Here is a 23,047-nt window from a genome sequence, read left to right as displayed (position 1 = left end):
ATTATTATTATGATTATTCAAGCCCCGCCTCTCCAGACCCTCTCGCGTCGGTACCCTAAGCCCCGCCCACAAATTCCACGTAGTTCCTCCCCCTTCCCTTACAAGCCCCGCCTACTCCGTAGATGTCCAATCGCGACGCCCTCTTCCCCACCCTAGCCCCGCCTACCCCACTCTAAAGCCCCGCCTATTCGGTAGATGTCCAATCGCGACGCCCTCTTCCCCACCCTAGCCCCGCCTACCCCACTCTAAAGCCCCGCCCACTCAGTCACTGTCCAATCACGACGCCTCCTCCCCACCCTAGCCCCGCCTACCCCACTCTAAAGCCCCGCCCACTCAGTCACTGTCCAATCACGACGCCTTCTTCCCCACCCTAGCCCTGCCTACCTCACTCTAAAGCCCCGCCCACTCAGTTACTGTCCAATCGTGACGCTCGCCCCGCCTCGATGTTAGCCCCGCCCACCCTACTCTAGCGACGCCCCCTGCCCCACCACAGCCGCGCTGACGTCACTCTAGTGACGCCCCCCCCCCACCCCATAGCCCCGCCCACCCTATCTAGCCCCGCCCCCCGTCGGACATATTGCGTAGAGCGGACGCTCAAGGAGCCACTTCCGGGAGTCGCGCGCGCAGCGGGGGGGGAGGGGCTGCGGAGTTATTTATTTATTTCCCCCCCCTTACTACAGTACGAGTACAGTGCGTGCACACACACACACAGCACACTCACTCACAACACCCGCACACGTGTCGCCGTGTCTGCTGGCTCCAATCCACCTGCCCGCATCCCCCTGCCTCGCGGCCGGGTCCCGCCGTGTCTGCTGCGCGAGTTCGAGCTCCACATTCGCCGCGTCTCGGTGCGTACGAAGCCGCGTCCCCAACGCGGCGGCGTTAAAGTTGACGGCGGCGAGGCCGTGGTTGCGTGCGCGGTGGCAAGGGGCATTGCGCCTGGAGCTACATGTGTTTTGAGAAGGGCATTGTAGCCTCATAATGTAGGGGGGGGGGGTCGCGTAAATATGAATGTGTCGTTAAACCCGCCACCACCCGATAACTACCTCGCCTGGTGTACAGGAGGTCGTGGGTTCGATCCTGACCCTGACGCCTGCTGCTGTAGATTTGGAGTTTGCGTCTCTCATCATCACCACGGTGGCTATGAAATGTTGACTACCTCGCCTGGTGTACAGGAGGTCGTGGGTTCGATCCTGACCCTGACGCCTGCTGCTGTAGATTGGAGTTTGCGTCTCTCATCATCACCACGGTGGCTATGAAATGTTGACTACCTCGCCTGGTGTACAGGAGGTCGTGGGTTCGATCCTGACCCTGACGCCTGCTGCTGTAGATTTGGAGTTTGCGTCTCTCATCATCACCACGGTGGCTATGAAATGTTGACTACCTCGTCTGGTGTACAGGAGGTCGTGGGTTCGATCCTGACCCTGACGCCTGCTGCTGTAGATTGGAGTTTGCGTCTCTCATCATCACCACGGTGGCTATGAAATGTTGACTACCTCGCCTGGTGTAGAGGAGGTCGTGGGTTCGATCCTGACCCTGACGCCTGCTGCTGCAGATTGGAGTTTGCGTCTCTCATCATCACCACGGTGGCTATGAAATGTTGACTACCTCGCCTGGTGTACAGGAGGTCGTGGGTTCGATCCTGACCCTGACGCCTGCTGCTGTAGATTGGAGTTTGCGTCTCTCATCATCACCACGGTGGCTATGAAATGTTGACTACCTCGCCTGGTGTACAGGAGGTCGTGGGTTCGATCCTGACCCTGACGCCTGCTGCTGTAGATTTGGAGTTTGCGTCTCTCATCATCACCACGGTGGCTATGAAATGTTGACTACCTCGCCTGGTGTACAGGAGGTCGTGGGTTCGATCCAGACCCTGACGCCTGTTGCTGTTGTAGATTTGGAGTTTGCGTGTCTCTCTCTCTCATCATCATCACGGTGGCTAGGAGATGTTGACTACCTCGCCTGGTATACAGGAGGTCGTGGGTTCGATCCAGACCCTGATGCCTGCTGCTGTTGTAGATTTGGAGTTTGCGTGTCTCTCTCATCATCACGGTGGCTATGAAATGTTGACTACCTCGCCTGGTCTACAGGAGGTCGTGGGTTCGATCCAGACCCTGACGCCTGCTGCTGTTGTGGATTTGGAGTTTGCGTGTCTCTCTCATCACCACCACGGTGGCTATGAGATGTTGACTACCTCGCCTGATCTACAGGAGGTCGTGGGTTCGATTCAGACCCTGACGCCTGCTGCTGTAGATTGGAGTTTGCGTCTCTCTCACCACCACGGTGGCTATGAGATGTTGACTACCTCGCCTGGTCTACAGGAGGTCGTGGGTTCGATCCAGACCCTGACGCCAGCTGCTGTTGTAGATTTGGAGTTTGCGTGTCTCTCTCTCTCATCATCATCACGGTGGCTATGAGATGTTGACTACCTCGCCTGGTCTACAGGAGGTCGTGGGTTCGATCCAGACCCTGACGCCAGCTGCTGTTGTAGATTTGGAGTTTGCGTGTCTCTCTCTCTCATCATCATCACGGTGGCTAGGAGATGTTCACTACCTCGCTCTCTCAGATTGCCGCTGCTTCTGCGGCCGTCTGGAACGCTCCTGCCCTTCCGATGTTAGGAAGCCGCTGGGAGCTTTGATGCACTTTTAAATAATCATCGTCTGGAATAAATGGGGTGGCCCGCGAAATCATTTAGTGTGGCCCTGCCAAGGCAACCGCAGGCGGGAATTGATATTCGATGACGGGCTAATGTTTAAGTTGATGGTTTTGTTTGGCCCCGCGAATTATGTTATACATATCCAAATAGGCCTTGGCATAAAAAAGGTTCCCCACCCCTGGCTGTTAAACTAATTTCTTTAGAACTGCTTCTTGTTGTGTTTATTTTGTCCTTCCCCCCCACGCACCTCAGATTAGCACGGGTGGCTAATACGTACGGTGCGAAAGAAGTTCCACAGACATACATACTACACTACAGTTTAACACCGGAGGCTTTCGCGACCAATATCATCCATAATAGAGGTTTTTGGGTTAACACAATAGACGGGAAGGACAAGGTCAAAGAGCTCGCATACTGCACATGCATCATGCACGTTGCCTCAGTAATCCCCCCCCCCCCACATTGTGCAAGAGCGCAGAAACGTGGTCAACACATCTACTATAGGGAACGAAACAGGTGGACTTCTCCACAAATCTGGCTGTCGCCTGATGAAGCTGGTGGTAATTACTGGCGGAACGTCGTAACTCAGATTGTTAATGTTGTGGCTTGGCTCTCCAACACACCGGTGTGGTGCTGTACTAGTATACTACACTATACACTACTATACACTACACACCACTACACACTACACTATACACTACACGATACACTACACTACTATACACTACACTACTATACACTACACTATACTATACACTGCACTATACACTACACTATACACTACTATACACTACACACTACACTATAAACTACACTATACATGACACTATACATGACACTATATACTACACTATACTCGACACTATACACTACACTATACACTACACTATACACTACACTATACATGACACTATATACTACACTATACACTACACACCACACTACACTATACACTACACACTAGTGCTGTACTAGTGACGAATTGGCCACGTTCTGTTTTACGTGACAACCCTTACTAGTTGGCTGTGTCGGGTGGTGGCGGTGTTTTATATATTTACGCGATCTCACCCAAAAACCTCTTATGGATAATACACTGCACTATACACTACACAGCATACAGTGGACTACTATACTCAATATAAAACTCATTTCTTGAGAAGTGCTTTTGGGGTTTATTGTCCTTTCTCACGGTGGCTATGAGATGTTAACTACCTCACCTGGTCTACAGGAGGTCGTGGGTTCGATCTCAACCCTAACGATGTCTACTGCTGTATATTTGGAGTTTGCGTCTCATCATCACGGTGGCTAGGAGATGTTAACTACCTCACCTGGTATGCAGGCCGTCGTGGGTTCAATCCCGACCCTAACGATGCCTGCTGCTGCTGTATATTTGGAGTCTGTGTGTCTCTCTCATCATCATCACGGTGGCTAGGAGATGTTGACTACCTCACCTGGTCTACAGGAGGTCGTGGGTTCGATCTCAACCCTAACGATGTCTACTGCTGTATATTTGGAGTTTGCGTCTCATCATCACGGTGGCTAGGAGATGTTAACTACCTCACCTGGTATGCAGGCCGTCGTGGGTTCAATCCCGACCCTAACGATGCCTGCTGCTGCTGTATATTTGGAGTCTGTGTGTCTCTCTCATCATCATCACGGTGGCTAGGAGATGTTGACTACCTCGCCTGGTCTACAGGAGGTCGTGGGTTCAATCCCGACCCTGACGATGCCTGCTGCTGCTGCTGTATATTTGGAGTTTGCGTGTCTCTCGATCTCTCTCCCCGTGGGTCGTGTGGATTCTTTTCCGCGGCCCTCCGCTTTCTCCCCTCCCCATTTGGCTGCTGCTGTGAATATGGACGTGATGATGATGATGACGATGAGCCCACTATGATTTGTGATGGCCGGTCGCTTCTGAAGAAAAGAGCGACACAGAAACTTAGTGGGCTCTTACCTGTTAATAATAGAAATAGTTTATAAATTGGTTTACAGGGAGCGGGCCTTGCTAGTTTCTCTACCCATGGTATCGATAATGTAGTTGAACACGCAGGGCTTTCGCGACCAATATCAGCCATAATAGAGGGTCGTTAAAACCGCCACCACCCGACACAGGCAACTAGTGAGGGTTGTCACGTAAACAGAAGGTGGCCAATTCGTCACTAGTACAGCACTAGTGTATAGTAGTGTATAGTGTAGTGTATAGTCGTGTGTAGTGTATAGTGTAGTGTATAGTAGTGTGTAGTGTATAGTGTAGTGTATAGTAGTGTATAGTGTAGTGTACTAGTACAGCACCACACCGGCGTGTTGGAGAGCCAAGCCGCAACATTTACAATCCGAGTTCGACGTTTCGCCAGTAATTACCACCAGCTTCATCAGGCGACAGCCACATGATGGATCGATGTTGTAAACGGTACGCTAGGCCGTACATCAAACACGCGTGGAACTGGGCCCGCCTAGCCTCAACTTAAGTCGGTGGTGGACATTCCACATTCACATGGCCGGACCAAGAGCATCCATTCTGTTCGACCGCCCAAATGTCGACATCTCGGCACGGCGAAGCCGCGAACTGAACTCGTAGGCGGCTTATTAAGATTGTTGCTTCTCGATATCATTGTTGTTGTTGTTTATGTTTTAGTTTGTTTACGTTTTAGTTTAGAATCTTAAATAATTAATATTTAACGCGGCGCCTCCCTACGGATGGATATCGGCGGCGGGTGTCACGAGGAATCCGAGTCGCGAGGTTTGAGGCGATTTAAGTTTTTTTTTAAAGTTAAAGTTGTTTTAAAAGTTGTCGTCGTGCTGCTGCTGTTCGTCTGTTGCCGCTGTACGTTTTGTAAACGATTCTAGCAACAACAAAGACGTTAAATAAGTAAATTAGCCGCTGCGATTCGGTTACAAAGAGAGAGAAAAAAATTAGCGCGAAACCTTTAACACTCCACCTCACGCTCTTAACGTTCTTGTAACCCACACGAACTTGCTTGCGAATAACAAACTTTTAAAGTGTTGTCGGCGACAAGAGACGTTTTTAAACGATAAACAAAAGTGTTTTAGTCTTTAATTCCGATCGCCGAGGAGGCGTTGCGTCCTAGGCCTTTAGCCTGAGGCCTTTCCTGGCCGCCGTGAAACTCCCGAATTATATTTAAAAAAAAACTAAAACAAATTAAACTTTCAACGTTTTAAGTGAACGACGACTCAAAGTTATCGCTTGTTGCGGTGTTAGTCAGGCTGTGTGTGTGTAATGTTATTGTTTAATAAGCGGGGGGGGGGGGGGCGGTTAAAGTGATCGTGAGCGATCTGCTCAGCACCCACAATTTAACATAAATTTGTATTTAATTATACACGACGACTTTATTGTACTTCTGTGTATTTCTAAACGACGATTAAAGTTGTTAACGTCGCTCAGTGAACTTTGTTCGCTCCACGTTAACGTCGATTACTCGTGGCCGTGAAAGATGATGAAATGTGGAGGCCGTGGCTGACGATGTTTGTATTTTATCAGCCGCGATTGTTTATTGTGTTTAACAAGCGGCCTGGATATCACGAATGATAGCAGCTCAACCAAAGTGGCTTGTGTCATCATAATCATCATCAAAATCATCATAATAATCAAAATCATAATCATCAAAATCATCGTGTGGCAATAATGTGTAGCAGCACAGAGACACAGACACCCATAGAGACACACACAGACACACATAGACACACACAGACACACAGACACACACAGACACCCACAGAGACACCCACAGAGACACCCACACAGACACCCACACAGACACCCACACAGACACCCACACAGACACCCACACAGACACCCACACAGACACCCACACAGACACCCACACAGACACCCACACAGACACCCACACAGACACCCACACAGACACCCACACAGACACCCACACAGACACCCACACAGACACCCACACAGACACCCACACAGACACCCACACAGACACCCACACAGACACCCACACAGACACCCACACAGACACCCACAGAGACACACAGAGACACAGACACCCACAGAGACCCACACAGAGACACACACAGAGACACACACAGACCCACAGAGACACACAGACACCCACAGATACAACAACAGAGTGAATTAAATAAAAGCGTGTAAAATAATAAAATACAAAATAGTTTAGTTTATTCTGTGTGTCTCTGTGGGTCGCTGTGGGTATCTGTGGGTGTAAGTGTGTCTCTGTGTGTCTCTGTGTGTGTCTGTGTCTCTGTGTGTGTCTGTCTGTCTCTGTTGGTGTCTGTGTGTCTCTGTGGGTGTCTGTGTGTCTGTCTGTGTGTCTCTGTGGGTCTCTGTGGGTGGCTGTGTGTCTCTGTGGGTGTCTGTGTGTCTCTGTGGGTCTTTGTGTCTCTCTGTGTGTCTCTATGGGTGTCTGTGTGTCTCTGTGGGTGTCTCTGTGGGTGTCTCTGTGGGTGTCTCTGTGTGTCTCTGTGGGTGTCTCTGTGTGTGTCTCTGTGTGTGTCTCTGTGTGTCTCTGTGGGTCTGTGTGGGTCTCTGTGTGGGTCTCTGTGGGTCTCTGTGGGTGTCTCTGTGGGTGTCTCTGTGGGTGTCTCTGTGGGTGTCTCTGTGGGTGTCTCTGTGGGTGTCTCTGTGGGTGTCTGTGTGTCTCTGTGGGTCTGTGTGTGTCTCTGTGTGGGTCTCTGTGGGTGTCTGTGTCTCTGTGTGTCTCTGTGGGTGTCTGAGTGGGTGTCTCTGTGGGTGTCTTGTAACTCAATTTTAACCCACTTCCCAATGTGGTATCGACTGCAAACTTGGTATACTTATGTCGTACTGATGACAATACTATATTCTATCATAAAAAAGAAAAACAAATACATTTTAAACATTCATTTTTATATGTTATGTTTCGGCTTGGGTCTAATTGTCCACGCTCAACTGACGTTGGCTGTAAATCACCACGGCCCCTTACGTTATGGCAAGCTTCGGGGCCACTTCCTGGAGTCGTGGAGTTCTGCCATTACTCGTAGGGTACATTTCATAAAAGCGTGTTTTTAAAAACGTTTGTTTAAATATCATTTATTTATTTCACCAGTTAAGGCCCCAACGAGCTGCTGTAGCTTTTTTACAGAAGCGCGGACCTGCCCATCACGAATGATAGCTCAACCACGTGGCTTGTCGTCATTACGTGGAAATTTACAGTAGCAGGCAAATACTCTAAATGCATAGAGACCCATAGAGATACATAGATACAGAGACCCACAGAGACCCACAGACATCCACAGAGACCTATAGAGACCCATAGATACAGAGACCTATAGAGATACATAGATACAGAGACCTATAGAGACCCATAGAGATATATAGCGATATATAGAGACTCAGAGATATATAGACCCATAGATACAGAGGTGCAAAGAGACCCATAGAGATACATAGAGACACATAGAGACCTATTAGAGATCAACAACGTGGCTTATCATGATCACGTATACATTTATAGCAGCTTCCAAAGACTCTGAATGCATGCTGCTGATTCTAAACGTGGAGGGGAATAACCCAAGGATCCAGAGAAAAATCTACGCGATCATTGAGAAAGAGAGATGCAGACTCCAAATATACAGCTGCAGGCGTCAGGGTCGGGATGGAACCCACGACCTCCTGTATCCCAGGCGAGGTAGTAAACATCTAGCCACCGGGACACCCGCAATATTAAGCGGACGTTGTACGGTCCGTGTCAGGTGGTGGAGGGGATGAACGACAGGTTTAGTCGGGGCGTGAACATGGCCCCAACTCAAACATCTTTGGTTCTTTCGGTAAAGTCCCATAGGTACAAAATAAATTGAATCACGATGTTTTGGGCGCAACACAAGTGACCGTCAACCACAGAGACACATAGACACCCACAGCAATAAACTATTGCTGAAGTGGGCAACTTCAACAGTCACAAAAACTTCACCTCTAGATTCAATTATGAATCGTAATGGAGTTGAACGCAGCTTTCGTTGTCGGTGTATCGCCGCCGCAGGGTAGGCGATGGATGTCTACCGTATTAGAACGACGACCCATGGGCTGACGATGTTATAGCCGGTGTGTTTGTGTGTGTGTTGAATGTCTTTACCACCGCCGTACGTAGCCGACCGTGGCTAATAGGAGGTGCGGGGATGAAGGACAATAAACTAAACGCAACAAGCAGTTCTAAAGAAACTAGTTTTCATTTAGCATAGTAGTGTACTACCTCGCCTTGTATTGTATAGTGTCGTGTATAGTAGTGTATAGTGTAGTATAGTGTACTGTAGTGTGTAGTGTAGTGTATCGTAGTGTATAGTGTAGTATATAGTGCAGTGTGTATAAAGTAAATGTACCCCAGGGTACCAAATAATACAAAATGGGCGAGGTGATTAAATATTCTATTTCTGGGACACTTTTTTTTTTCCCAGGGGTGTTACTCAACTCCTCGACTGGGGTAGCAATCAATCCGAAATCAGTGCCACACCCCGCGATGTGGAAACGCCAGACAGCATAACAAAAATCTGTTATCGAAAAATGCAACGTTGAAGAGTGCATCGTGTACAGCTCGTCGAGATGAGTCAATTGCCACTTCTCCGACCATCAACAGACTAAGAATGACTGCGTCACGGACATTATGTGAGAGCCGGGGTACCGCCATGAGGTTCAGATGTTGAACTTCTTTTCCACCGTACGTTGTCGACCGTGGCTAATCAGAGGTGCGGGGGAAGGACACGAAACTAAACACTAAAAGCAGCAGTGAGTGTTTTATTGCAAGTGAGATCGTATTTGATTCATGAGTCGAGCGACAATGTTCCGGCAATATTTCTGTCGTAGTAAGACCCCCCCCCCTCCACCACCACCAAACATCTGTTCCGCTCGCTTACCCCGGGGAAAGTCTCGCTGAGTCTCAAGGCTCTCTCTCAGGAGGGTCCTGTTCGTTTTTCTTTGCGCAGTAGCGGTGGCGATGTTCAGCATTTGGTATTTGTCTTGGCCAATACCAGTTACATTTTGTGTGCGTGTTTAGCCTTCATAGGTGCTCCGCTAACAGCACTTTCCCCAAAAGTCTGTTAAGGCTATATGGGGGGGGGGGGGTCTTTGGTTAGCTTTGGTGGTAAGATGTTAACTTCCTCGCCTTGTATACAGGAGGTCGTGGGTTCGATCATGGCCCTGACAACTTAATATTTGGGGTCTGCGTGTCTCTCTCATTATGGTGGCTAGGAGATGTTAACTACCTCGCCTTGTATACAGGAGGTCGTGGGTTCGATCATGGCCCTGACAACTGCATATTTTGGGGTCTGCGTGTCTCTCTGTACCTGTGGTTGTGTGAATTGTTCTCCTGGTCCTCCGGTTTTCCCCTCCGCATTTAGAATCGACATCACGCGCTGAGAGTGTTGCCGCTATACATCTCCACGTGATGATGATGATGAGTCTCTTCGTTGAGCTGATATCATTTGTGATGGCCATGTCAGGGCTTCTGAAAGAAGAGCTCTGCAGGAGATCCAAGATGATCGGGAGACTTAGGGGGGGAGGGGGAGCTGTATTTAAAAAAAACCGGCGGACATTCACTCATCGTCATTATTTTAAAAAAAGTTATTTGTGCACATTCTTGCATAACATTTTTAGGTGTGGTGTGTATGTGTTTGAAAGCGCTTTAAATGTTTTTACTATGTGAAATTGACATTAATAAACATACAAATAGACACAAAATAGATATCCTAACCTAAAAAAAGTTATCGTATTTACTGTAGCGTACTTACTACTCCCATCATCTCAATAAGACTGCATCACGGGGTGATGTTAGCAGTCGTACTACGACTACAACGCTCTTGTTTCAACACAACCGTGCAGTTTGACGATCGCCCGACTGATGACAACGCTAAATTTACATAAAGCAACTTTCGCCAGATCGCACCGTCTCTATATTAATTGTTTTTACATTACCGAAGTTTATTACGTCCAGATGTTTCCATTGTTTTAAGTTGTATGTACGTAGTGTTTAATGTACCGTATATTCAATTTGCGTGTGGCTACTTGTGTGCGTGCATGGCTACACGTGTGTGTGCATGTGGCTAGGCGTGTGGTTACAGGTGTGTGTGCGTGCGTGGTTGTGTGCGTGGCTGTGTGCGTGCAGGGAGACCATGGCCAGAGTCGCAGCCAATGGCCGGAGAGACGCACGGCAGCAGCCGGCCAGCGCACGCCGGGACCACCGCAAGGGCGGCCACACCCACGGTAGGGCCGGCCTCCCGTGGTGCCGTGCACATGCGTGGTAGAGGGGCGGTCGCCACTGTCTGCCCGCCTGCTCTCTTCTGGTAGTGCCCCGAGTGGTGGGTGCTGGGGGCCCACGTGGCATGCCGTCAAAAAAATATAAAAATGTTTTAACTACAGAGACTCCTCTACTTACGAACATTCGACTTATGAACTTTCAGAGATACCAACAAACCTGTCCCCTATGTGTCCAGTTGCCTGTTCGGACCGAGAGGTGCAAGTTGAACTGCCGTGCAATAGATGGCGGTGGTGGCATCGACATCTGCAGAACGTGAAGAACCTGTTGCATCTACATCTGCAGGATGTGAAGAACCAGTGGCATCTACATCTGCAGAATGTGAAGAACCAGTGACATCTACATTTGCAGAACATGAAGTACCAGTGGCATCTACATCTGCAGAATGTGAAGAACCAATGGCATCTACATCTGCAGAACATGAAGAACCAGTGGCATCTACATCTGCAGAATGTGAAGAACCAATGGCATCTACATCTGCAGAACGTGAAGAACCAGTGACATCTACATCTGCAGAATGTGAAGAATCAGTGCCATCTACATCTGCAGAACATGAAGAACCAGTGGCATCTACATCTGCAGAATGTGAAGAACCAATGGCATCTACAACTGCAGAACGTGAAGAACCAGTGGCATCTACATCTGCAGAACGTGAAGAACCAGTCGCATCTACATCTGCAGAACGTGAAGAACCAGTGGCATCTACATCTGCAGGATGTGAAGAACTAGTGGCATCTACATCTGCAGAACGTGAAGAACCAGTGGCATCTACATCTGCAGGATGTGAAGAACCAGTGGCATCTACATCTGCAGAATGTGAAGAACTAGTGGCATCTACATCTGCAGGATGTGAAGAACTAGTGGCATCTACATCTGCAGAACGTGAAGAACCAGTGGCATCTACATCTGCAGAATGTGAAGAACCAGTGGCATCTACATCTGCAGGATGTGAAGAACTAGTGGCATCTACATCTGCAGGATGTGAAGAACCAGTGGCATCTACATCTGCAGAACGTGAAGAACCAGTGGCATCTACATCTGCAGAATGTGAAGAACCAGTGGCATCTACATCTGCAGGATGTGAAGAACTAGTGGCATCTACATCTGCAGAACGTGAAGAACCAGTGGCATCTACATCTGCAGAACGTGAAGAACCAGTGGCATCTACATCTGCAGGATGTGAAGAACCAGTGGCATCTACATCTGCAGAACTTGAAGAACCAGTGGCATCTACATCTGCAGAACGTGAAGAACCAGTGGCATCTACATCTACAGAATGTGAAGAACCAGTGGCATCTACATCTGCAGAACATGAAGAACCAGTGGCATCTACATCTGCAGAACGTGAAGAACCAGTGGCATCTGCAGAACATGAAGAACCAGTGACATCTACATCTGCAGAACGTAAAGAACCAGTGGCATCTACATCTGCAGAACGTGAAGAACCAGTGGCATCTACATCTGCAGAACGTGAAGAACCGGTGGCACCTACATTTGCAGAACGTGAAGAACCAGTGGCATCTACATCTGCAGAATTTGAAGAACCAGTGGCATCTACATCTAGATCATGAAGAACCAGTGGCATCTACATATACAGAACGTGAGGAACCAGTGGCATCTACATCTGCAGAACGTGAAGAATCGGTGAAATCCACATCTGAAGAACATAAAGAACCAGTGGCATCTACAGGAGATTGTGCAACTTTTAAAGCCATTTCCCATGTGTAGTGTACATGCCGTACAGCATGTTTGGGTTCGACAGTAGTAATGTTGGATTTGCGTACAGACCTGGACCCTAATTAGTTTGTAAGTAAAGGAGTCTCTGTATTTAGATTTTTCCAGGTAAGGCCCACTGAGCTATGTAGCTGGTTTTCAGAAGCGACCCCCTGGCCATCGCAAATGATAGCAGCAACTCAACAAAGTGGCTTACATGGAGGGAAAAATTGGAGGACCCATAGAAAAATTCACGCGACCATCATGGGGAGAGAGAGACGCAAACTCCAAATATACAGCAGCAGGCATCGTCAGGGTCGGGATTAAATCCACGACTTGCTGTAAACCAGGCGAGGTAGTTAACATCTCCTAGCCGCTGTGATGATGAGAGAGACGCTTGAGGATAATCACGCGCGTCGGAAGGTGTCCGCGGAAGCCGTGCGCACGCTAATTTTTGTTCCCCCCCCCTCGTTTAACTCGTCAGATCGCAAGCAAAGGAACGCCGCGGTCCACTCCTCCAAGGCGAGCAGAAAAGGTGCGGGAGGCCGTCGCTCGTCACACGCGCACACACGACAACAACAACAATAACAAACAACAACAAACAACCGCCATTCACCGCCAAGCGGCGTTGACGTCACCACGGCGCCTGTGCCAGGCCACGTGCGCAGCAGCTTTGCCGCAGACGAACTGCGGAATGGCGATGCCCCCTCGCCGATCGCGTCAAGGGGCTCCGAGCCACCGCTGGGCACGCCCCGGTTGTTATATTCTTAGGTTTTTTCAGTAAATTCACGGTTGTGATTTTCGCAGCGGCGCCAGCGGCCTTTGTCTCGCCATCGCACGACAAAGACGGCAGTCACGGCGGTCGTCGCGCGGCGCTTGCAGACGCTGCCGCTTCTGCGGCCGTCTGGAACGCTCTTCCCCTTCCGATGTTGGAAAGCTGCTGGAGCTGTCATCTAGATGGAAATCGTCGAGATTGACAAACTATATTCTTGGTTCTTTCGGTAAAGTCACGTAGAAAGGAAATAATAAAATAATAAAAATAAAACTATTAAATTCTCGCGACGTTTTAATTGTAACACAAGCAATCATCATTATGATAATCATCATGATGATTGCTTGATCATGATGATCATTGCTTGTGTTGCAATCGAAACGTCATGAGAATTGTATTGTTTTATTCTTATTATTTTAATATTTCCCTTCTACGTGACTTTACCGAAAGAACCAAGAATATGAATCCCTGCAGTCACGAAAGCTTTAAATTTAAAATTAACAAACTAGTTTAGCTGGTTGTCCTTCACCCGCACCTCCGATCAGCCACGGTTGGCTACGTACGGAACAAAAGAATCTCAATTTTGGAGCTTTCGTGACTGCAGGAATTATTCTTTGGTTCTTTCGGTTAAGTCATGTACAAAAGAAGTTCAACGCACACGCGCGCACATTCTTTCATCAACGCCTCTCTCGCCTTCTCTCTCTCTTGTTCCAACAGAGCACAAGCGTACAGCCGTGCCTCCACGATCTCCTCCACCACCTCCGTCCCCACCTCCTCCCGCTGCTGCTCCCCCTCCTGCTGCTTCAGCGGCGGCCAAGCCGTGCTCCACGCAGCCTGCGGTGCGGCGCTCCTGCCGGCAGCGCCGGGTCAAGCTCAAGTTGGACCCCAGTGAGGAGTGTGAGTGCTGCTGCTCGCACCCCACCACCACCACCACCAGCAGCAGCAGCAGCGACGACGACGATCGCCACGAGGTGGCGGTGACGTCAACACGGTGCCCGTGCCAGGCCGGGTGCACTTTGAGGCTTTCGCGTGAAGTGTCGAAGGGCCCCGCAGGCAAGAGGTCACGGGACAGACCCTGCAGGTGGTGCCATGGGTCGACTGACTGAGATGACCGGCAGATTCACCAGCTGTGCGCTCCCCTACGGTGCCAGGCTAGGTGCAGGAGGTCACGGGACAGACCCTGCAAGTGGTGCCATGGGTCGACTGACTGAGATGACTGGCAGATTCACCAGCTGTGCGCTCCCCTACGGTGCCAGGCTAGGTGCAGGAGGTCACGGGACAGACCCAGCAGGTGGTGCTATGGGTCGACTGACTGAGATGACCGGTAGATTCACCGGCTATACCCCCTGCTGTGCCAGGCTAGGTGCAGGAGGTCACGGGACAGACCCTGCAGGTGCCATGGGTTGACTGACTGAGATGACCGGTAGATGCACACCAGATGTACCCCCCTACGGTGCCAGGCTAGGTGCAGGAGGTCACGGGACAGACCCAGCAGGTGGTGCCATGGGTCGATTGACTGGCAGATTCACCAGCTGTACCCCTACAGTGCCAGGCTAGGTGCAGGTCATCTAGAACGGAGCCCGCAGTACAACGCGTAACGACGTGATGCTGCCCCCGATCCACAAATACGAGGAGGAGACATCAGGGATAACGATGATGATGATGACGACGATGATGATGACGACGATGATGATGACGACGATGATGATGATGACGACGACGATGATGACGACGATGATGATGATGACGACGATGATGATGACGACGATGATGATGACGACGACGACGATGATGATGACGACGATGATGATGACGACGACGACGACGATGATGATGACGATGATGACGATGATGACGATGATGACGACGATGACGACGATGACGACGATGACGACGATGACGATGATGACGATGATGACGATGATGACGATGATGATGATACACTCCTACTCCGCTACTGCTCCTGACGCGGTGCTCTGGGCTTGAGCACCTGAATGTGACGTTGTCGTCGTTGCTCCGCATCGACAGAAGGAAGTTAAGAATGGGAATGTTTTATTTGTCCTGGAGAAATCTGATGAGCTGTGAAGTTGTTTGTCACAGATGCCCCCTCCCTCACCACCCTCCCTCTCTCACCTCCCTCACCTCTTCCCCCCCCTCCCTCACCTCACCTCCCTCCCTCATCTCCCTCACCTCCCTCCCTCACCACCCTCCCCTCTTCCCCCTCTCCCTCACCTCACACCTCCCTCACCTCCCTCACCTCTCTCACCTCCCTCCCCACCTTCCCTCCCTCACCTCCCTCCTCCCCTCCCCTCCAGGTGTGAGGAGGAAGCCGGTGATAGTGAGGAACGTGCAGCAGCAGAAGGGGCAGGTGGTGGTGGAGAAGGAGGAGATGGAGGAGCAGCAGCAGCAGGAGAAGGAGGTGGAGGTGGAGCAGGAGAAGGAGCAGGAGAAGGAGGATGTGGAGGAGGTGGAGGAGGATCAGCAGGAGGAGCAGGAGGTGATGGCGCCAGTAGAGGAGGTGAAGTTCTCCACGGACGTCAAACGCGTCCTCAAGCCGCACGTCTGCCTGGTGAGTGGAGGTCGCGTTGCTGCACGAAGACACTTGCCACTTTACAACGACACCAACAACAGCAACTGGTTTTATGGTTACCCAGGTCAGAGCCCACCGAGCTGCGTAGATTTTCTTCAGAAGCTGTCACGACGAAGTGGCTTATCATCATCACGTGGAAATTTATAGCAGAAGCCAAATACCTTAAATGCTTGATGTCGATTCCAAATGTGGAGGGAAAAGCCGGAGGACCCGGATAAAATTCCGTGCGACTATGGGGAGAGAGACATGCAAACTGCAAATCTACAGCAGCAGCAGGCGTCGTCAGGGTCTGGATCAAACCCACGACCTTCTGCGTACCAGGCGAGGTAGTTAACATTCCTAGCTGCTGTTGTGTCCTACAAGAACAATGCGTGTGTCTGTCTGGTCTTAGTCGCCCTCACGGGGAATGGAAGTGTAGCAGTTAGTGCGCTGCGCTACCAACCCAGCGACCCAAGTTCGATTCCCGCCCACGGCCACCAACAGCAGTGTCGATTATTCAAACCGGTCCTGGGCCTCCCCAAGGTCGACTCAGCCTCAAATGAGTACCTGGTGCGGTGTGTAAACATCACCACTGGGGAGACAAAGGCGGCCGGGCGTGGTGTTGGCCACCCACCACCTCACGTGCCGTGCCGGCCTTCATAGGTGCTGCTACACGCTAACAGCACTTGTTTATATTTACGTCTGTATTCGTGTGTGTGTGTGTGTATCCGTGTGTTTGTGTGTGTATCTCTTCGTGTCTGTGCGTCTCTTTGCCAGTGTCCATGTGTAGTGGGTTCTATTGAGGGGCACACTTGTATCTGGAGGCAACAACGTTTTATTGACTAACACAACGGGCAAGTCTACACTTAGCGGGAGAACGACTAAGGGTGGTGACCACCACAGATAGCTACGCAACTACACACGGGAACACGATACAATATAATCAGCCGGGTCCGCTAACACGCTGCCCGGCTCTCGACGGCTTGTCCGATGCCCGAAGACTTGGCTGGCAGATTCCATTCACTGGGACGGCAACAACGACAAACCCCGCCTGCTTCTCCGCACCAGAACCCTTGAGAATCTTCTCAGGGGTTCTGGCTCCCCATCACGATCACGTGTCCCTTTGGGGGGGGGCGGGGGATGGCCCCTTCCGCCTGGTCCGGTCACGTGTCCTCCCGGGTTCACCCAAGGGGGGCCGTGTCCTCACCCGCCCGCTCTCTCACCGTTGCCGGGGCTGTGCCCCTACAGTCCCATTCGTCACTTGGCACTGTCGCTGACCTCTAGTGACACTTAGTACGTCACTACGCATGTGCATATTCAGGCTGGCTTGCTTACGATCCATCCTGGGTTCGAACAGGCTGGGTCGTGTGAGGAGCTCGCAAATCCTCGGTGAGCCAACGCGGCCTTGCCAGCCAATGCTGGCAAGGCTGCGTTGGCGGTGTCACGTAGCCCGCATGCCCAACCACGGCCTGGCCTCAACGGGCATGACATGGGCTGGAGAAGAGAGGACGTGGAACTGAGTGGACTTGCCGATGATCGGTACCGTTGGTGTCAAGATCGGCCTCTGTGGAGGAGGCTCGTGAAGGACGCTGCTACTTCCTAGTTGGAGGCAGTCGCCCCCCAGCAACAACGGAGGGCGGAGGAGCGATGCTCAACAACGAGCGGAGTGCCGGGTGGCTAAAGCACAGCAAGTTGGTACAGTAGGGGGCACAGGTGGTGCATCAGCCAGTCATCTCGGTCATCTCAGTCAGTCGACCCGTGGCACCTGTTGGGTCTGCTCCGTGACCTCCTGCCAGCGGGCGTTCGACACTTCACATGATAGCCTCAAGGTGCACATGGCCTGGCACAAGCGTCGTGGTGACGTCACCGCCACTTAGTGGCGAATGGCGGTTGTTGTACCTATCTCTGTGTATCTGTCTGTGTGTGTCTCTGTGTGTGTATGTCTGTGTGTGTCTCTGTGTGTGTCTCTGTGTGTGTCTCTGTGTGTGTATCTATCTTCGTGTATCTATCTATGCGTGTCTCTGTGTGTGTGTATCTATCTGTGTATCTATGTGTGTCTCTGTGTGTATGTTTATCTCTGTGTATCTGTGTGTGTGTCTATGTCCGTGTTTCCCACCCCCCCGCAGGAGTGTGGCAAGGAGTTCCGCCAGTCCACCGACCTGTTCCGCCACCAGACGCTGCACACGGGCGAGCGGCCCCTTAAGTGCGGCGCATGCGGCAAGAGCTTCGCCCTGCAGGCCGACCTCAACCGCCACGCCATCATCCACACGGAGCAGCGGCCCTACGCCTGCCAGGTGGGCCCTCCTCTCAACCACCACACTCACACTCAGTCACACACAGTCACACACACACACAGTCACACACACACAGTCACACACACACAGTCACACACACACACACTCACGCCATCATCCACACGGAGAAGCGGCCCTACGCCTGCCAGGTGGGGCCTCCTCTCAACCACCACACTCACAGTCACACACTCACACAGTCACACACAGTCACACACACAGTCACACACACATACAGTGACACACACAGTCACACACCCGCACAGTCGCACGCACACAGCCACACACACACAGCCACACACACACAGCCACACACACACAGTTACACACAGTCACACACCCGCACAGTCGCACGCTCATTCACTCGGCTTTCTCATCGATCAGAAGAGATCGCTTCGCTGTCGCTCTGTCTGCCTGACGCTCCCTGTCTCTCTCCATCTCTCTCCATCTCTCCCTTTCTCCGGCTCTCTCCATTTCTCCGGCTCTCCTCTCCCCCATCATCTCTCCGTCCCCTCCCCGTGTCTCCGCGCGTGTGCAGGAGTGCGGCAAGGCGTTCCGCTGGTCCCAGAACCTGGTGCACCATCGGCGCTCGCACAGCGACGTGCGCGAGTTCCAGTGCGAGGGCTGCGGCAAGGGCTTCAAGCACCGGCGCACCCTCGTGGAGCACCAGCGGGCGTACTGCGCACACGGCGCCGGCCACAACGGTGGGGCGCGGCGCGGTGGTGACGGTGGTGACGGTGGTGACGGTGGTGCGCGGTGGGGCGCGGTGGGGACGGTGGTGATGAGTGAGTGGAGTTTGTGTGTTCTACCCCTGTTCTACAGAGTGAGTGAGTGGAGTTTGTGTGTTCTACCCCTGTTCTACAGAGTGAGTGAGTGGAGTTTGTGTTCTAACCTTGTTCTGCAGAATGAGTGAGTGGAGTTTGTGTGATCTACCCCTGTTCTACAGAGTGAGTGAGTGGAGTTTGTGTGATCTACCCCTGTTCTACAGAGTGAGTGAGTGGAGTTTGTGTGATCTACCCCAGTTCTACAGAGTGAGTGAGTGGAGTTTGTGTGTTCTACCCCTGTTCTACAGAGTGAGTGAGTGGAGTTTGTGTGTTCTACCCCAGTTCTACAGAGTGAGTGAGTGGAGTTTGTGTGTTCTACCCCTGTTCTACAGAGTGAGTGAGTGGAGTTTGTGTGTTCTACCCCTGTTCTACAGAGTGAGTGAGTGGAGTTTGTGTGATCTACCCCTGTTCTACAGAGTGAGTGAGTGGAGTTTGTGTGTTCTACCCCTGTTCTACAGAGTGAGTGAGTGGAGTTTGTGTGATCTACCCCTGTTCTACAGAGTGAGTGAGTGGAGTTTGTGTGATCTACCCCTGTTCTACAGAGTGAGTGAGTGGAGTTTGTGTGTTCTACCCCTGTTCTACAGAGTGAGTGAGTGGAGTTTGTGTGTTCTACTCCTGTTCTAGTGAGTGAGTGGAGTTTGTGTGATCTACCCCTGTTCTACAGAGTGAGTGAGTGGAGTTTGTGTGACCTACTCCTGTTCTACAGAGTGAGTGATCCCCCTGCTCTGCATGGGTTTCCCTCCGGGGTCTCCGCTCCCCTCCCATAGCTAAACCCACACCCACAGTGGAATTGGTATCGACTGCAACCACATCCCCCACTGCTCAACAATTCCCTGCAACAAACTCCTCAACATTGCCACCGCCTACTGCAAGAACACTTGACAGGACGTGCGTGTGTACGTTGAACTTCTTTCGCAGCGCCGTGCATAGACCAACCGTGCTAATCGGAGGTGCGGGGGGAAGGAAACTAAACACATAAAGTTGTTCTAAGTAAATTAGTTGGTCAATGTACATGATTTGATAGTGTGTGGCTCCCGGCGACTTCCGAATATCGGAAGGAAAGAGCGTTCCAGACGGCCGCAGAAGCAGCGACCACCACCGTCTGGGTTCGACGGCGAACAAAAAGCCGCTGCTCCGAGGGCGACCGCGTGATGACGGTTTATAGCTCCCCGTTGAAATCGGCGGCGAGGTGTAGCGGTGCATTAGCAGCAAGCCACTTTGTGTGTGTCTGGTGCGAGCTTGTCGCGTATCCGTTTGGCAAAACCGGGAAGCCAACGCGGCTCTGCGAGCACCGGACGGACACGGTGGGATCTTGCGGTAGCCGTCACCACACGCAGCCGGAGAATATTCTTTGCTTTTTCGGTGAAGTCACGTAGAAGGGAAATAATACGATAAGAAAAATAAAACAATAAAATTCTCACGACGTTTCGATTGCAACACAAGCAATGATCATCATGATGATCATGATGATCATGATGATGATTGCTTGATCATGATGATTGCTTTGTGCGTGCGACGAGTGCGACCTCGTAACGTATTTTGTGTTCGGCAACCCTCAACCCCCCCCGCTTGCGTCCCTGCAGGCGACGGCGCTGCGACGCAGGCGGTGAAGCAAGAGCGGCTCGACGGGGGGGAGGCCGGCGTCGAGGTCAAGATGGAAGGTAACGCGGGGGGGGGGGGGGCGGGGGGGGGGCGGTCTGGAGTGGCAGCAGATGCTGGGTGGTGGTCATGCTCGATACCGGCGTTGAACCGCACCGGAATTCCGCCACTACCTCAGCCATCACAACTACTACAGCCACCACAGTTACCGCCGCTACCACCGCCACCGCCGCTACAACAACCATTGCCGCCACCACAGCCACCGCCACCACCACTTCCGCCGTTACCGCTGCTACCACCGACACTACCGCCACCCGCTGCTACCGCGAAAATGATTGTGGCAGCAGTCTGCCAGTAGGGTTGGCGATACTGCTGCTGCCGCCGTGTGGCGTAGCCACATTCGGTTTAACACCGGGCACTCAATGTTCCTAACCAACGCTGCCCACTCCCCCCCCCTCCCCGCTCTGCCTCAACAGACCCCACGAAGACGCTCTGCCTCGAGCGGCCGCGCGGCGACGAGCCGCCCCCCCTCCCGCCATCGTCGTCGTTGGCCCCCTCCTCCTCTCCGCCGTCGTCGCGCGTCCCGCCCCCCGCCGCCGGCGCCGCCGCAAAGGCGCCGCGCCGCGGCCAGGCCAAGCGCTACGCCTGCCCGCAGTGCGGCAAGGCCTTCCGCCAGTCCACCCACCTGCTCCGTCACCGCTCGCTGCACACGGGCGAGCGCCCGCTGCGCTGCGGCGAGTGCGGCAAGGGCTTCGCGCTGCCCGCCGACCTGCGGCGCCACGCCGTGGTGCACGCCCCCCAGCGGCCCAGCTACGCCTGCGACCTCTGCCCCAAGACCTTCCGCTGGCCCCACGGCATCGCCAAGCACCGCCAGACGGCGCACGCGGCCCGCGGCTCGGAGCCCTTCGGCTGCGGCACGTGCGGCAAGGGCTTCCGCTCCAAGGCCTACCTGAGCACCCACCAGACGGTGCACCGCGGCGAGAGGCCCTTCGGCTGCGACGGCTGCGGCAAGAGCTTCGGCTGGATGGCGAGCCTCCGGGCCCACGTGAACCACGTGCACCTGGGCCTGAGGCCCTTCCAGTGCGAGGAGTGCGGCAAGACCTACAAGTCCAAGCACGGCCTCCTGGAGCACCGCCAGCGGAGGCACGCCGGCGGCCTGCGGCCCCACCCCTGCGGCGCCTGCGGGAAGGCCTTCGCGACGGCCGCGGCCGTCAGCATCCACCGCAAGACCCACGCGGCGGAGCGCGAGCGGCGGCACGTGTGCGGCACGTGCGGCGCCGGCTTCTTCCAGGCGGGCACGCTCGCCAACCACGTGCGCACGCACACCGGCGAGCGGCCGTTCGCGTGCGAGATGTGCGGCGTCGCCTTCACGCGCTCGGACCACCTGCGCAAGCACGTGCACACGCACCTGGCTGGCGGCGGTGGCGCCGGTGGCGGCGGCGGCGGGCGCAGGGTGCTGTTGGGCGAGGATGCCGTCGCCAGCGGCGGCGGCGGAGGTAACGCCGGGGGCGGATGCCACGTGGGTGGTGGCGGCGGCGGCAACGCCGGCGGCCACATCGGTGGTGGCAACATCGTCGGTGGCAACATGGTCGGTGGCAACATTGGCCACATCGGCGGTAGCCACATTGGCGGCGGCAACATCGGCCACATTGGCGGTGGCAACATTGTTGCCGGCAACATGGGCCACATAGGCGGCGGCCACATCGGCGGCAACATCGGCCACATCGGCAGCGGTGGCGGCAACATCGGCCACATCGGTAGTAGCCACATCGGCGGCGGGTGGCGGCAACATTATCGGCGGCGGCAACATTATCGGCGGCAACATCGGCCACATCGGCGGTAGCCACATCGGCGGCGGCAACATCGGCCACGGCCACGGCCACGGCATGAGCAGCGGCAACATCGGCGGCGGCATCGGCAGCAGGAAGCTGCTGTGGTCGGGCGGCGCCGACGGTGGCGGTGGCGGCGGAGTCCTGGCCTATGGCGGCGTGAAGGTGGCCGGAGGTGGCAGCGGCGTGGGCGGTTACGGCATCGGCGGGGGCATCGGCGGCATCGGCGGCGTGGGCGGCGAGGGGCTACCGCTGTGGGTGACTGCGCCCGGCATGCAGCCGTACCCGGGCCGCGCCGTCAGCGTGCTCACGGCGCCGCCGGCACCGGCGACCGCCATGGACGTCAAACTCTCAGCCGTCCTCTTCCAGGAGGGCCTGGCGGCGGTCGCGGCTGGAGTGAACGTGTTCAACTGACGCGGGGGGGGGGGGGGGGAGCCGGTTCTGCACGATGAACCGGATCGGCCCGGTGAGGCCAGATTGGCCCCGGTGAGCCCTGCCGGATTTCGGCCCCGGTGGCGGTGGCTGGACGGTTTTGCCGG

General features: G+C 53.3%; 1 protein-coding gene across 3 annotated transcripts; it reads left to right on the top strand.

The window, feature by feature from the left end:
* The first annotated feature begins 612 nt into the window (after positions 1-612).
* LOC144737338 (uncharacterized) lies at positions 613-22,632 on the top strand. 3 transcript variants are annotated; one of them, XM_078619997.1, is made up of 9 exons: positions 613-848; positions 10,762-10,859; positions 13,109-13,159; positions 14,114-14,293; positions 15,712-15,965; positions 18,092-18,259; positions 18,795-18,960; positions 20,664-20,741; positions 21,156-22,632. In XM_078619997.1, the coding sequence occupies exons 2-9, from the start codon at positions 10,769-10,771 to the stop codon at positions 22,520-22,522; spliced, it is 2,355 nt and encodes a 784-aa protein (XP_078476123.1). In that variant the 5' UTR covers positions 613-848; positions 10,762-10,768; the 3' UTR covers positions 22,523-22,632. The 3 variants fall into 3 exon arrangements, with proteins under 3 accessions (XP_078476123.1, XP_078476122.1, XP_078476124.1); XM_078619996.1 differs by lacking the exon at positions 613-848 and adding an exon at positions 4,972-5,227; XM_078619998.1 differs by lacking the exon at positions 613-848 and adding an exon at positions 5,234-5,393.
* Positions 22,633-23,047: the final 415 nt, after the last annotated feature.

Source organism: Lampetra planeri, chromosome 68 (assembly GCF_965212315.1).
Source record: "Lampetra planeri chromosome 68, kcLamPlan1.2.h2, whole genome shotgun sequence".
NCBI classification, from domain to species: Eukaryota; Metazoa; Chordata; class Hyperoartia; order Petromyzontiformes; family Petromyzontidae; genus Lampetra; species Lampetra planeri.
This window is presented reverse-complemented; position numbering and strand designations above follow the sequence as displayed.